We start from the raw sequence: 15,470 nt of genomic DNA on the forward strand, positions 1-15,470 counted from the left end.
TTGATAAAATGAGTATATAACAATCTCACAACACATTCACTAGAAAATGATACTTTTCCATTTTCTTGTTTGCTTACAACTTTGATCTGAGAATTACATTATTAATCACACAGCTCAACTGCTGTAGTATATATGCAAAAAGCCTGGAAGTTATTTGCATATAGTACAAGAAGTTATAGTATTCTCAGTATTCCTTTCCTCTCCTCCCCTAAAAAATTATCATTAAAATTTCACCAGCATTTAATCAGGATAAATTATGATTAGGATAAATCAAAAATAAAAATAGCTGTAAAATAAGATCATGTTTGAAAGGAAAACTATTAGAAAATAAAATTTGATATTCAGTAACCTATTGCATCAATATTTTATAGCAAAAGAGGGCTATTAATTCTGCTAGAAAACTGACTCAATGGACCTAGCCTCTCTCAGAAGAGTCAACCTATCTGCATCTCCACAAGTTGCAGCTAGCAAAAAGACCAAATAGGGTTAATTCCATCACTTCCTTAAGAAAACAGCAATTTGGGACTTGCCTTCTCTTTGAATAGTTTCCAAACTGTCTATTTGTATTACAGCTGCTTCAGCCCTTACTTTTCTGCATTGGGGTTTCTTTTAATTGATGTTTATTATCAGACTCAAGCATAGGGTATCAGGATAAAATAGCACTCGCTTTCTCACAGTTATTTTAAAGGAATAAAGAGGAACTTGGAGGGGGGATGGGCAAAAATGTGATTCTTAAGAAATAAAACATACGTATCCAGCATTTTCATAGTTTCTATACATAGGTTTTAGACAATTATATTCTCAGCACATGTTAAATAAATAATGTTGAGTTACTGCACAGGTTGGAAAAATGTAATGGATAAACGAGAATGATGATCTCAAATAATTGGGGGTATGAAAGAAAAATGCTTGGAAAATCAATTCAATTATTACTACCAGCTTAGGAAAGGTCTTCATATCCACACGGGAAATTGATTAATATTTTGCACTGCTAGCTCATTAGTACACTTCTTCAGGCTGGTGCTGTTTTAAAATAACATATAATCATTCAATGTTTGGTTCTACCCTTACCATGTTGCTAAATTTTGTGCAAATCAAACAATTGTTGCACTAAAAGAAATGGAGACTTTCTCAATTTTTGGTTTAGCATTTACTCATTTTTACTATTTAGAATAGTACATTTAGAATTTAGAATATATGTTATGGCGAAGTAATCAACATCTGAAAATTATTTCTTTTCTTTCTTCAGATTAGAAAATAATATAAACAGGACACTTTTGGAAAAAGGCACATTTCCTCACAGAAAATGTTTATTGGTTAGTTTACACAAATGGCTGCTTTGTGGTATGATTCTCCAGTTGAAAATAACTCAGCTAAACCAACAAAATATTCATTTATCTAGCATAATATGTAGTGCAAATCTATATTGGAGTGATTCAACTTGACAGTGAAGACTCCTAAATTTAAAATAAGATACTAAAAAAGACCTTTTTATTTAACCTTTATATTTAAGCAGGCAGAAATTCCCCGAAAATCCATTGTGAAAGGAATTTGAAGCACATCCTACTTCAAATTCCCGGATCAGGATCTTTTTCTTAGAACTAGTTAAGGGAGTAGTTAATATTACAGGGACTAGTCTGTAACATCTGGTTTAAACTTGTGTTTAATAAGTGTGACGTATTAAAAGGTCCATCTTTTATAAATAGATACATCTATAAACACATCTTTTGTGTTTAATTTATGCAATGCATAAATTAAACACAAACTTTAAAATTACCTTTTAAAAATGTGGTATCTCCATTTCTTTTTATAAAAACAAAGGCTTTCATAGAAAGTTCTTAAAATGTGCCTTGAAATGGAATTCTAAAGGCATAAAACATATTAAGTTCAGTATCTGACAACAAGCAAACTCCTGGTCAGCAAAAAAACCCAAAACCATAACTTTCCTATGTTGGAATGCTACTAAAAGCTTGATATTTTCAAAATTTGTTCCAAGATTGTTTAGATGAAATCTCTAATCATCAGCACAATACAGTATCTTGCTCCCACAATCCTATAGGTGCATGGCAATACTTTCAGAATCATCTGTCTCTTCCTGTGCCTCTCTCACTAAACTTTCTAGCTACTCCAAGAACAGCTCTGTAGACCTTCCCTCATCCACTAGTTTTCACCACACGCTACAACAGTGTATTTAATGGAAATACTGAAAGCAAGGTTCTCAGTGCTATTCAATGGATTTTCTAGGCTGGGAAAACTACATTTCCCACAATTCCTTGTACCCGACATGCAACACAAATGTAGGTGGGAGGATTTCAGTAAATAGTAACAAGGTTGAAAGAGGCTTGAAAATTATGCAAATGCAGGAAACATAAAATTCCTCTCTGGCTCAGACTAGATGTTGAATATTTTCCTTTGGGTTAATATTTCAAAGCCTACAAGAAAATTGGCTAGTTTTGGATCCATCACTAATTGGACTAGTCTCAAGTTCTGTTTCTTATAAACAGAAACATTCTTTTTAAAAAGTCACATTTTCAGCAGATGTGGTTGATTATAAAGTAACTCTTTGATACTGCAGTTTATTACTAGCAAGCATTTAGAGGTACAATTATCTTCTTTTTATTCGCGGATCATATCTGTAAATTAAGAAAAAGTATGTAAATATAGATTACTTAAGAAATCTTTAAAACTTATTTTGTGTTTAATAAATAAATTGACGAACAAACCAGACAATTATGAAGTAACAAGAAACCCTACAAAAATATTAAATGAGATGAGTAATGTAGCAATTAGGAAATCTGACTACAGTAGAACAAGTTACTTATTAAAATTCCTATATAAGCCATAAAGGATCCTGGGTGACTTCAGTCCTACCATAAATGTATGGCCTAACTAATCTTACAAAGTTGTCACCAGGTCAAAACAGGAAGCCTGGAGCAATCTCTGAGATCATTAAACAGAAGCTTGAATACAATGGCAGTAAACAAGCACCGGAAGTTTATCAATATTTCTCCTGAAATATTTGTTTGACCAACATGATGAAGCCAAGCAGGCTGGTCACATTGGGTGCTCTCTGGCGTAAAAGAACAAAAATACCAGGTCCACACATGAAAGTTCAATTAAACTGATTAATTGCTATAGCCCCGTGATGACGAACGTATGGCATGTGTGCCACAGGTGGCACGCGGAGCCATATCGATGGGCACATGAGCTCAGCTCCAGCACACTGATTTTCAGGCCTTCTGGATCCACCAGTTGGCAAACAGGCCATTTCCAGCCTCTGGAGGGCCTCCGGGGAAGTGGGGAAGGCCGTTTTCGCCCTCCCCAGGCTCCTAGAAAGGCTCTGGAGCCTGGGGAGAGTGAAAAAAGGGTCTACCGGGCCCACTGTGCCATCATGTGCCAAAAGCGGGGGGAGCATGGGGGGGTCACGCGCACATGCCTGGGGGGTGGGGCGCATAAATTATGGGTGTCAGCACACGCATGCGTGACCCCCCGTGCTCCCCCCAGTTTTGGCACGCGATGGCAAAAAGGTTAGCCATCACTGCTATAGCCTATGCACAAGAATCTTTTCAACAAATGGTTGAAAATAACCTGCTCTAACTGCTTAGAGTTAGATAAGGGTCAACAGCACTCAAGGAGGGTTGGACTTAGTTCACTTGTGGCTACATAAGGACTCTAGGTTGATCCCTCTTTTCACCCCACCTCCAGGTTCTTATATTCAGGTGCATTAATACTGAACTATTCTGATGCTAATGTAAACACATAACATTAAACCACACTCTTTCTTTCCACTGAATCTAACATATGAGATTCCAAGTTTCATATATTATATCCTTCATAATTTCAACATAACACTGAACATAATTCAATATTATCTTTCCACAGTACACCCATCCATTGTCCAGGAACATGTAAAATTCCAAACAGAACAAAAAACGATTTATGGTAACTGCTTTAATACTCTGGAATAGTGTGGAATCCCACTTAGCTAGCCAGTCAATTGATATACAGGGAATTATCTTTACCAGGTGCATCCTCTCTTCTGATATTTGAATAGTTATAGAAGTTTAAAGTCCCAATTCACTTAATGGAGAACAAACTGGTACCAAAAATTAAGAGACAATCAGTAAGAAAAAAAAAATAATCAAGAGTTTCCTTCTAAAAACATACATGGTCAAAAACGTTTGGTTTGAAAAAACAGCTTCACACTGTTGTGGTCCGCCAGCAGCCTGCGGAGCTGGCAGTGGAGTCAGACAGTGAGGAGGCTGGGGAGGAACACGGGCCAGTCTTGGGAGTGTGGGGAAGGCTTGGATGAAAGCTCTGAGTTGGAGGCAGAGATAGGGCCAGGGCCATCTAGGAGTTATGCACGGACTCCAGAGTCGGACATCAGAGAGGCAGAGGAGCAGGAGCCTGTTCCTAGTGCCCGCATGCGCAGAGCTGCCAGAAAGCAAGAACAGTTAAAACAAAATGGACAACTCGGGAGTAAGGCCTGGAGATGATTGGCCCCTCCCATAAGGCTTAAAAGAGGAGCAAAGGCACGTGGGACCTTTGCAGGAAAGCAACGTTGATAATTCTGTTCCCAGTCGGCATCTCTGTTTGATTTTGGACTCCGTATGGCTTTGCCAAGTAGGTCTTTGGCAGCATGTCAAGGGAGATAAAGGTTGGCGATTATCCGAAGGACTTCTCCCAAAGAACTTTTTGCAACTAATTGGGACTCAGCTGTGAATGAACGTAATTCACAGCTGTTGCAATAAAAGAGGTTTTTGGGACTACTCGTGTGTTTTAATGACTCAGGAAGCCTAGATCACAACACACATTTCATGTATTTATTTACATAGGCAAACTTACTTACCGTATATAACGCTGATCATCAGAAATACAGGAATCATGTGCCATTTTACTAAACTGCTCAGAAGAAAAGTGTCACTGACTCCACTATTAAAAATAAATTTCTTACCGGAACAGATCATCTGCAAGTGACTCCTCTCTTGTTTGACAATTCTGCTCCTAGAAAAAAAATGAATGTTTCTTTAAGAACGAGTAGCAAGAATTTTTAAAATCAATTTTAAATAGAGATATTCATAAATGATATCCTATGCTGTACAACCACAATGCTATTTCTGTTCACAATCTTTCCTTCCTACTGCAAACCTAGGCAATATCAAGCTTTTCCTGAGGTTAAGGAAGGGAGGGGGTACAGGGAAGGATCATATAAGCTCCCTCTGATTTTTCACAATACCTCTTCTTCTATGCCAACATGCCATCCTTGCATGTTGTGTACATGAAAGACTCTAATAATTGCACTCAATGTTCTGCTGTGTCCAGAAATAATAAGGGTTTAATAAAAACAAGTTCTATAGTTTTTTAAGGTGTGTTATTTAGGTCTTGTAATTTTAATTTTTCTTATGTTTATAAATATTTTTATTGCATTGCAAACTGCCCAGAGTTGCTTTGGATAGCAAGATGGATCGCATATAAATGTAATAAATAAAATGGATTCCTAAGAACTCTTAATCACAGCAAGTATGTCTCTAAGAATCATGCACATAAACATCAATCTAATTCATGCATCTTCTATATAGTTGAGGTTTGCTATTTTCTCAGAGAACATTGTATCAAACAGCACTGAGAGTGCTTAGATCAGGCACACTCAAGAACTAATCTAGCCTCTGAGCATATGTTGTCTGAGATTCCTGATTTATTTAAAACACTATTTTATTATAGGCATTCACTTACTGTTCTTCTTGGCTTACAAAATACATATATACATACTTACAATACAGAGCTATATTGTGTCTAAGCCGTCATTAAACCACAAGACATATTCGTAACATTTCTGTTCAACAAAATTATCAATAAATTTAAAAAGTGACCCTAAATTAGAGGGTTGTTTTAAGTCCCCACCGAACCACAGAGCTTAGGGTTTGTAAACTCTCTTTCAGCTTAGTCTAGTTGTGGGAGCATAATTAAGGTAAATACTATGTATATGTACAGTCAGGTCCAGAAATATTGGGACATCGACACAATTCTAACATCTTTGGCTCTATACACCACCACAATTAAAGCTGACAGTCTGCAGTTAAAGCACATTGTGTTTGTTTCATTCCAACTCCATTGTGGTGGTGTACAGAGCCAAAGATGTTAGAATTGTGTCGATATCTCAATATTTCTGGACCTGACTGTATATATATATACTGTGTTTCCCTGAAAATAAGACCCTGTCTTATATTTTTTGGCCTTATTGCCACGCGCTCAAAAGCCCAATTGGGCTTATTATCAAGGGATGTCTTATTTGGGGAGAAACAGTGTGTGTGTGTGTGTGTGTGTGTGTGTGTGTATTTTAAGCACTAATAATGTCAGTGGTGTTTATGTTAGATTTTTAAAAATGTTTGTATTTCCTACCTCCATTTCTTGTCTTAACCAATCTTCCATGTCAGGGTTTCTTCTAGCATGATGAGCTATCAGATCTGATCCTCCAATAATGTTTGGAAGCCTCCCTGCCCCAGGATAAGCTATCTATCCAGGAAAAAAAGGCATATCAGTGTGAACAGAAGTATTAATTACTGCCCATGGTTGCAAAGCAGAAGAAAATAAATGCAAATTTAGTCCTTGCCTCATTTATTTCTTAAACAAAGTAATTCAATATAACATATGCCAGGATGAAAAATGAATCACTCCACCAGCCATCGTATATGTATTTGGGACCATTATTCCAAGCTGAATCGTTTTAAGCAATAATATTTCAAGGTTTTCTAGTATGAATTGCTCAACTCCTGGCCCTACAACAAATTCCTATGAGATTTAGGCCTGGACTTAACTTTCCAAAACACCTGTAGACCTGCTTGTTAGTCTGGGATCACTATCTTGCTGAATTACTCACTTAACCGTATTTTTTGGAATATAAGGCACACTTTTTTCTCCCTAAAAGAGGATGAAAATTTGGATGCATCTTTATTGATTGATCGATTGATTGGTTGGTTCAATTTATATGCTGCCCTTCTCCGGAGACTCAGGGTGGCTTACAATGTGTTAAGCAATAGCCTTCATACTTTTGTATATACCTGTTTAGTAGGGCTTTCGGCCCTCCCTAAGTGGTGTTCTTTTTATACAAAATCATCTTATTGCCCCCACAATCCGGGTCCTCATTTTACCTACCTCGAAAGGATGGAAGGCTGAGTCAACCTTGAGCCTGGTGAGATTTGAACTGGCAGTAATTGAGGGCAGCTGGTGCTACTTAACAGCACTTTAGTCTGCTGCGCCACCAAGGCTCTTCACACTGAATGTAGCTCCTCCCACCCGCTGGCCCCCACCCTTTGGCCTCTGCCTCTCAACAACCTCCTTGGAGCAAGCAGCAAACAGCCCGTTTCAGCTTCAGCACCGCCTGATTAGCATAAGCAGTTGATTGTCAGTTGGATCAGCCTCCCAACCCCCAGCTGTTTCAGGCTGCAGGGATTGCCATTGCCTATTGCTACGCTGGCCTCCGCTGTTTGCTGCAAGGAGGCAAATTGCTGGGAGGCAGATTTTTTTCTTGTGCTAATCAGGCTGTGCTGAAAATGAAACTAAAGCAGGTTGTTTGCTGTAACGAGGCAAATTGCTGGGAGGCAGAGGCAGATTTTTTTTTTGTTTTGTTTTCCTCCCCTAAAAAGGTAGGTGCGTCTTACAGTCTGGAGAGTCTTATATTCTGAAAAAAGTATAGTTCAGCTCCAGCTGATAGACAGATAGATAGCCTAATACTCTCCAGTAAAACTTTTGATTTAAAGCTTTTTTTTGCTATGGTAAATCATCCAGGTTCTGAGTCAGGAAAGTTTTCTAAACCACGTTTCCCATATATCACAAACACTTCTTGCATCAGAAAAAAAAACTTCCAAGCGTGATAAATGGTATAGGTAGTCCTTGATTTAACCACCACAATTGAGCCCAAAATTTCTGTTGCTAAGCAAGACAATTGTTAAGTGAATGTTGCCCCATTTTACAACCGTTCTTGCCACAGTCGTTCAGTGAATCATTGTAGCTGCTAAATTAGTATCATGGTTGTTAAGTGAATTTGGCTTCCCCATTGACTTTGCTTGTCAGGTCGCAAAAGTTAATCACATGACTCTGGGACATTGCAATTGTCATAAATATGAACCTGTTGCCAATATCCGAATTTTGATCACATGATCTTGGGGATGCTGCAATGGTCGTGGGAAAAATGATCATAAATCAATATTTTCAGTGGTGTGGTAACTTTGAACATCCACTAAATGAATGGTTTTAAGTTGAAGACTACCTGTATTAGGTGCTTGTTGTAGTAGGCAGTGCTTGGTTTCTGCCATATATAACAGCATTAATCTATGACTCAAAAGTTATACTTTTTAAACAAATTATCTAGTTATCCTGACAGCTGTCAAAATGCTCTTTGGCAATTTTCTTAGTGAACAGTGATTTCCACCCTGGTAATCTCCTCTGAACCCATTTTTATCTGTAATTTTTTTTGGTGGTAGAATTACAGATTTTAGTCAAGGAAACAAAGACCAGAAAATTTCTGGAGGGTTTGGGTTTTTTTTTAATGACTTCCGGGATGATTTTATGCTGTACCCTTGGAGTAATTTGGACAAAACCATCTATGAAGATTTATTATTGTTTCAAGTTTTCTTCATCACAGGACTGTGTCTCTGACAATAGATCAGCTGAGTCCCAAAACATATTCTGCATTGTAAGCAATACAATGCCTTTTTTTAAAGAAACAGAAAACTCCTGAAATTTCTTTGAGTGAGATCTCTACAATTGTTATGGTAAGAACTTCACCGTAATGAAGAAAGCAAAAATTTGTGGGATTAATATAGCTCCATCTTGAATAATTTCAGCCTTGATTTTCTAATGATCTACTCACACAACGTATCTTTTAATTGAACTAACTGAACTTGTGGAAGATTTCTTTTTCACACTGACACACGTTGGACACACGTTTATGAAATGAAAGAAACAGACACCAATTTTTGATATTATTTGTTCACTAAAGCTCCTGTATATGTGAGCAGTACCCACAGCAATCTCTCAAAATGCTTTTGCATATGCAAACATTCAGAAAATACAAAAGGATGCAAATACTTTTTAAAAGTTACTAATAGCACACATGCAAAATCAAGAGAGGCATAAAACAGGATTAAACAAACATTCTTAAAATTTAATATTCTGAACAAGGCTCCCTTGTTACAATATACAAACCTTTTTAAATTTTTTAAAGTTGCTCAGATGCCCGTAGTCTGAATTTGCTGGAGGATTGATTTTCTTTGGCTGTGTAACAACCAAAGATCTAAATTCCATTAGCAAAAGTTTACTAGGGAGATAACTTGAAACATCTCCACATTTACTTGAATTCTTATTAAGGGAGAGAAAGGAAGAGCAATTAGTAAAGGCACTCTAATCAAAACTTCTCTATCTTTAATGAGATTACCAGAAATACTGTATGCCCTCCCCCTACTCTGGGGATGATATCCTTAAGTCAATATTTCCCCAAATTTTGTAATTAAACCCATTTTATCATGAAAAATTCAAACAATGTGAACCGATACAAGAATCATGTGCTATGAAATCTTCCTGACAAATAATTCATCTAATATACACAGAGGTTTTTTCCCACTTTAAAAAAAAAAAATCAACATTCTGTGACAAAGTCACTCTGACAATTCTTGATCTTTTGGACAATTGGGAAGATAAAAATATTACATATTTTAGATGCAAAAAGGGAAGCAACCATCTAAGTTGGTATAATTTAGGGACTCTTTCTGGTTTGGGAAGCTACGTGTAACCCCTCAGGCTCTTGATTAGCTACCTCTGATCTAATAGTCTCAACTTTTTCTTTCTAATAGACATTTTCTTTTTAAATCTTCCAACAGTCCCTATGAAAAATAAAACAAAATGGATCTCCTTTCATACTAATTCTCAAGTGGAATAATTACTGTTTGATTGCCTGACGAATAATAACAAGAGCCAAAAAAAGGAGAATATTTGTAGCTCAGGGTTGAAATGAGGGTGCTCTCTAAGCTTGGTTGTTTTCCTGCAGATATTTCAATACCCAAACTAGGAAACATCATCAATGCTAGTAAGGGGTTTGCTCAATTAATAGCAAGAAAGAGGAAAAGAGGCCGAAAGCACATGACATATTTTCTTAACGCTACCACCAATATTGTTTTGGGTAAGAAACAGTTATTTAAAAAGCTTTGCTTAACACTTTAAGCATTTTTTTATTTTTAAAATATTTTTCCTTCTATATTCACCTTTTACTAAACTTATTTCTTCTATTTACATCCCACCTTCCTCCAAAGCTCAAGGCACCATAAACAGCTGTGCCATTTTATTTTCACAATAACCCTGTGAAGTAGCTTGAGATAAACATGAACATATTCCTTAGATCTGAGTCACTTCTTACAGGTTCTGGTGGCTCTTCTTTGATTTCTTCTTTCTGGTTTTCTGCTGGAAGGGATTCCGCATTTTTTTCCTGTTTAACAAAAAGATATATTTGTACAGGTAGTCCTTGACTTACGACGACAATTGAGCCCAGAATTTATGTTGCTAGGTGAGAAATTTGTTAAGTGGATTTTGCCCCATTTTATGACTTTTCTTGCCACATCTGTTAAATGAATCACTGCAGTTGTAAATTAGTAACATGGTTGTTAAGTGAATCTGGATTCCCCCACTGACTTTGCTTGTCAGAAGGTCACAAAAGGCATGACCCTGGGACCCTGCAACCACCATAAATATGAACCAGTCGTCAAGCATCCAAATGTAAATCACTTGACCATGGGGAAGCTGCAACGGTCGTAAGTGTGAAAAATGGTCATATCACTTTTTCAGTGCCGTTGTAACTTTGAACAGTCACTAAACAATCTGTTGTAAGTCGAGGACTACCTGTATATATTTGTACAAAATCTGTGTTAGTCCTATGATTATCAGTTAGGTTCATATCCCCTTCCCATCAAAAGGTCACAGTGGGTATAAATAGTACTCCCTTCACCATTTTGTTCACACCTAATCCTATGGGTAGGTTGAGCTAAAAGCAACTGGCTAAAAGTTGTACAACCACCAATGGATGTAACTTAACCTGGGTTTCTGCAGCTCTTCTCTAATGTGTGAGTCATCACCCTATGCTCCCAATAGCATTCCTTTCATGTAGCTCATGTATAACCATCATTCTCCTTTCTCCATTTTTGGAGCTCCTAGTTCTTCACTTTACAGACAAGACTCTTGAACTTTTAAAGGATAATATTAAAATGTTACCTTTCATTCATTAGCAACTTGATTTAAAATTGCTACAGTTGCAACTATATCATAAACATGAGAACAGTCAAGCTTATTCAGGCCTGGCACTCTTTTCTTATAATAATGATGATTATGATTATGATTCTTGATGAACTTATCTTTTATGTATACTGGGAGCATATGCACCAAGACAAATTCCTTGTGTGTCCAATCACACTTGGCCAATAAAAAAATCTATTCTATTCTATTCTATTCTATTCTATTCTATTCTATTCTATTCTATTCTATTCTATTCTATTCTAATAAGCAGACATTTACTTTTATTAAACCCACTAGCAGACTTAAGAGAGCAAGAGCGTCCTCCTTTTACTAACCCAGGATTCACTGATCCCAGTAGTAGAAACAATTCAAGTATAACCATTGATGCCATTAGTATAGTCTATGAATGCATTCAAACCCCTTCTAAAGCTTCCCATATTTTGATCATCCCTAACCTTGTGAGGTTCCACGACCTTGAAATATTTTACTGAAAAATAATTATAAGAATCTTTCCTATTTTAAATAATATTTTTTAAAAGTCCACAAGCATTTTTAGAAAATCATGAATCAGCCGACACTTAAGCTCATGAATTCAAGAAAAAAATGCTTGAAATATTGCATTCGACTGTACTACGGTGATTTAAGATACTTACATTTACTCGACAATTACCACAATGTGATATTTTGTGTATATGCATTTATGTGCTTTCCCAGAATGCAAATCTGTGATTGCTAGTTACATTACATTGTGGAACAAAATTAAGGTATTACATGTGAGGATATATGAAAGGAAATTATGTAAATGCTAACTGATTAATATAATAAAGTGTCTGCAATTTGAAGGACCTAATATGTGAATAGATCCCATGAGGAAAAGCAGGTCTTACCAAAAATCTAGTGGCTTCTATTTTTGTTTCTTTGTTTCTTAAAGTGGTTTCTTTAAGATCCAGTTTCACTTTCTTCTTTGCATTTTCATCCTGAACTCCTATATTCTCTTCTGGATCCAACTCTTGGCTTGCAAATACAAGTTCTAATGAAGCTTCATCTTCCACAGGCTCCTCTATTTTCTTTCTCTTCTTTGATGCAGGCATTTCAACAGGGATACTTTCCATTCCTGTTTGCTCTAACTTGTTATTTTCCACTATTGAAGATTTTCTTGAGTCCATGTTTGAGACACTTACTCTTTGTGTTGCTGCACACTGTCCTTTTTGAGAATCCACATTATTTTCCCGTAGCAAAAAAGGTACAGATGGTGTTTGATGGGAAACCTGTGATGACTTCTTATCCATCTTTGCATGTTTTGATAATGGTGTTTCTAATTTTTCATTCCTTTCTCTTAAAATAGAAAAAAAAAAAGAGACTGAGAATTGGCCTTACTTTAAAATATCTTTTTAGTCAATAATAGATAATTGAACAGGTACAGTTAAAGAACCTATAGATATTTCAACAAGATAAGGAGGTGTTTACATTTAATCCTGCTTTATAAGCAAGACCAATTCTAAATTCTACCAAGCCTGGATCACCCTGTAATAACCATTATCGGAATAAATATCAAATAACAGCTCCCTTTAAGACCTTAGGAACTAAGTTAGCTAACATAAAAATAAAGGTTAAGAAAGAAAGCTTTTTTTTAAACCCTTGTGACTCAATTCTGAGAAAAAGAATTATTGTACCTTTTTTTAACAGTGGCCTGAAAGTAATTTTTAATTGAACTGAGTTGCTGTGAATCTTCCTTTCTGTTCCTGTTATGACTTGAAATTTCAGAAGATAAACATGTTTGACTGGTGAAGTCAGCTCCGTGTGTCTTCTTTAGATGGGGCAAGATTCTCTCTCTGTTTCCACGGCCTGTTCCTTCTGGAGTCTCCCTAACAATCATTATATCCTGTGACTGGATTGCAGCCTTTGTTTCCTCTTGTGATAATTCTATACTGTAAAAGCGAACAGATTAGAAAAAAATATTAATCAAAACTGAGATAAGCACACTCCTTGAACTATAATCCATGGAGTCCTGGAAATAACTGAAGAATTCTAAATTGTCCTGACATCTAAGAAAATGTTAACACAATACAAAACTGTGTGGTATTTTGAAGTCTTATCCCTATCAAAATTTGCCTCCTTTGTTGTTGTTAGTTGAGAAGTCGTGTGTGACCCATCGCGACCCCATGGACAACATTTCTCCTGGCCTTTCTGTCCTCTATGATCCTCTGGAGCAGGGGTCTCCAACCTTGGCAACTTTAAGACTTGTGGACTTCAACTCTCAGAGTTCCTCAGACAGCTTTGCTAGCTGAGGAATTCTGGGAGCTGAAGTCCACAAGTCTTAAAGTTGCCAAGGTTGGAAACCCCTGCTCTGGAGTCCATTTAAGCTCATGCCTATTGCTCCGTCCAGCCACCTCTGTCGGCCCCTTCTTCTTTTGCCTCCTTACTGACCTTCACTGATTTTAATCTTTTTCCTATTATCTAATATGAGAAAAAGGCTATTATATAAGATTGTATGTTTGCATGCTATTTCAAAGAAGATTGGATATGTCAAAACAATTAAAACTTTTGTTTCATTGCCTAGAGTGGAAAGGCTATATAAAAATACAGAATAAAATACATGTATTTAAATATAATCCAATTAATATTCCATTGCAATTAATGTTGACATACTAAGTGTAGGTTGCTATTTGGTTAAAAAAAAAAGTCTCGTTTGCTACAAATAACTAACTTCAACAACCAATTCCTATGCATATATAGCACAGTATACATTGTATACTTAGATATCCATCCACCATTGACTGATTATTTATTTACTCACTTTCTCATAACTGCCCATCTCAGCCAAGTGATTTTGAGTTGAATGAACCATGCAACTAGATTCTCCTTAACAAGCAGCTTAATTGTTAAAACAATCATTTGAAATTGCCTTTAGAAGTTGTGAATGCTCCAACACTGGAAGTTTTTAAGAAGAGATTGGACAACCATTTGTCTGAAATGGAATAGGGTTTCCTGCCTGAGCAAGGGGTTGGACTAGAAGACCTCCAAGGTCTCTTCCAACTAAATCTATTCTATTCTATTCTATTCTATTCTATTCTATTCTATTCTATTCTATTCTATTCTATTCTATTCTATTCTATTCCATTCCATTCCATTCCATTCCATTCCATTCCATTCCATTCCATTCCAGTCTAGTCTAGTCTAGTCTAGTCTAGTCTAGTCTAGTCCAGTCCAGTCCAGTCCAGTCCAGTCCAGTCCATTCACAGAAGTTTCTACACTACACTACCCTGTTTTCCTGAAAATAAGACATCCCCTGATAATAAGCCCAATTGGGCTTTTAAGCACATGCACTAAAATAAGCCTCCCTCTGAAAATAAGCCCTCCTCAAAAATAAACCCTTCCCGAAAATATTTAAACGCGGAGCTGGAAATCAGGTAAGACGGCAAGAGGAGCTCCATCTTGCTCCACATGCCCCAAAATAATAAGACCTCCCCGAAAATAAGGCCAAGTGCTTATTTCAGGGTTCAAAAAAAATGTAAGACAGGGTCTTATTTTCAGGGAAACACGGTATATAAGCAATTACTGAAGAGGTAAGAAATTACAGTTTTGGAAGCAATTAAAAAAAAAATTCAGAATGAAATTTACAGTAATGTGTCCATCACTTCATCCATTTCTGTGTCAGCTACAAATGCACTGATGTCCTTTTGGTTGGAAGGCATTATTGTTTCCTCCACTGCCACACTCTGAGACTGACTTTGTTCAGGGACCTGGGATGCCAGGGCAGCAGTTTTTATATCTGCAATTTAGATATGAGGGTAAAATGAACAACCATTTCATCAGTTATGCAAATTAAAATCATATAATTCTGGTTTTATGTTTATTTTTATATACAGTATTATGTTACAATACTTACACTCATATTTGCTCTACAGAATATGGAATGTCTACAAGTTACTAAGTAAAAAATATTAAACATGTTATTCCTACTATTCCTAGTGATGTTTTCATTCTATATGTTAAGTGTCTTAATGCTGCCTTGACTTCCTGAAGGAAAGGCAGATTAAAGATCTAACAAATTATGGTATTTGCAACCCACAGCCTGATGGCGGTTCCCAACATAAATCAGAACATCAATAATAAAGTCCACTGCTATTACTGTAAATCATAGCAAGCTTCATATCTGCATCCGTAGAAGGTAACAGTTAATAGTAATACCT

The 15,470-nt window shown here is 36.5% G+C and overlaps 1 protein-coding gene across 6 annotated transcripts in view; it reads right to left on the bottom strand.

Annotated features, from left to right (window-relative positions):
* Positions 1–1,275: 1,275 nt before the first annotated feature.
* The window catches only part of NBN (nibrin), a 37,478-nt gene continuing 23,283 nt past the window's right edge, over positions 1,276–15,470 (bottom strand). For 3 of the 6 annotated variants that reach the window (XM_087890785.1, XM_087890783.1, XM_087890787.1), the window contains 8 exons: positions 14,899–15,049; positions 12,951–13,205; positions 12,165–12,612; positions 10,409–10,477; positions 9,205–9,357; positions 6,400–6,513; positions 4,955–5,004; positions 3,937–4,434 (listed from right to left, as the gene is read on the bottom strand). In XM_087890785.1, coding sequence (XP_087746911.1) covers positions 4,110–4,434; positions 4,955–5,004; positions 6,400–6,513; positions 9,205–9,357; positions 10,409–10,477; positions 12,165–12,612; positions 12,951–13,205; positions 14,899–15,049 — 1,565 coding nt within the window. In that variant the 3' untranslated portion in view covers positions 3,937–4,109. Of the gene's footprint in view, positions 2,634–3,936; positions 4,435–4,954; positions 5,005–6,399; positions 6,514–9,204; positions 9,358–10,256; positions 10,478–12,164; positions 12,613–12,950; positions 13,206–14,898; positions 15,050–15,470 lie in introns of those variants that run through there. The other 3 variants (XM_087890786.1, XM_087890784.1, XR_015733421.1) reach the window with 2 other exon arrangements.

This window comes from Pantherophis guttatus, chromosome 3, assembly GCF_059756535.1.
Source record: "Pantherophis guttatus breed Tessera chromosome 3, ASM5975653v1, whole genome shotgun sequence".
NCBI classification, from domain to species: Eukaryota; Metazoa; Chordata; class Lepidosauria; order Squamata; family Colubridae; genus Pantherophis; species Pantherophis guttatus.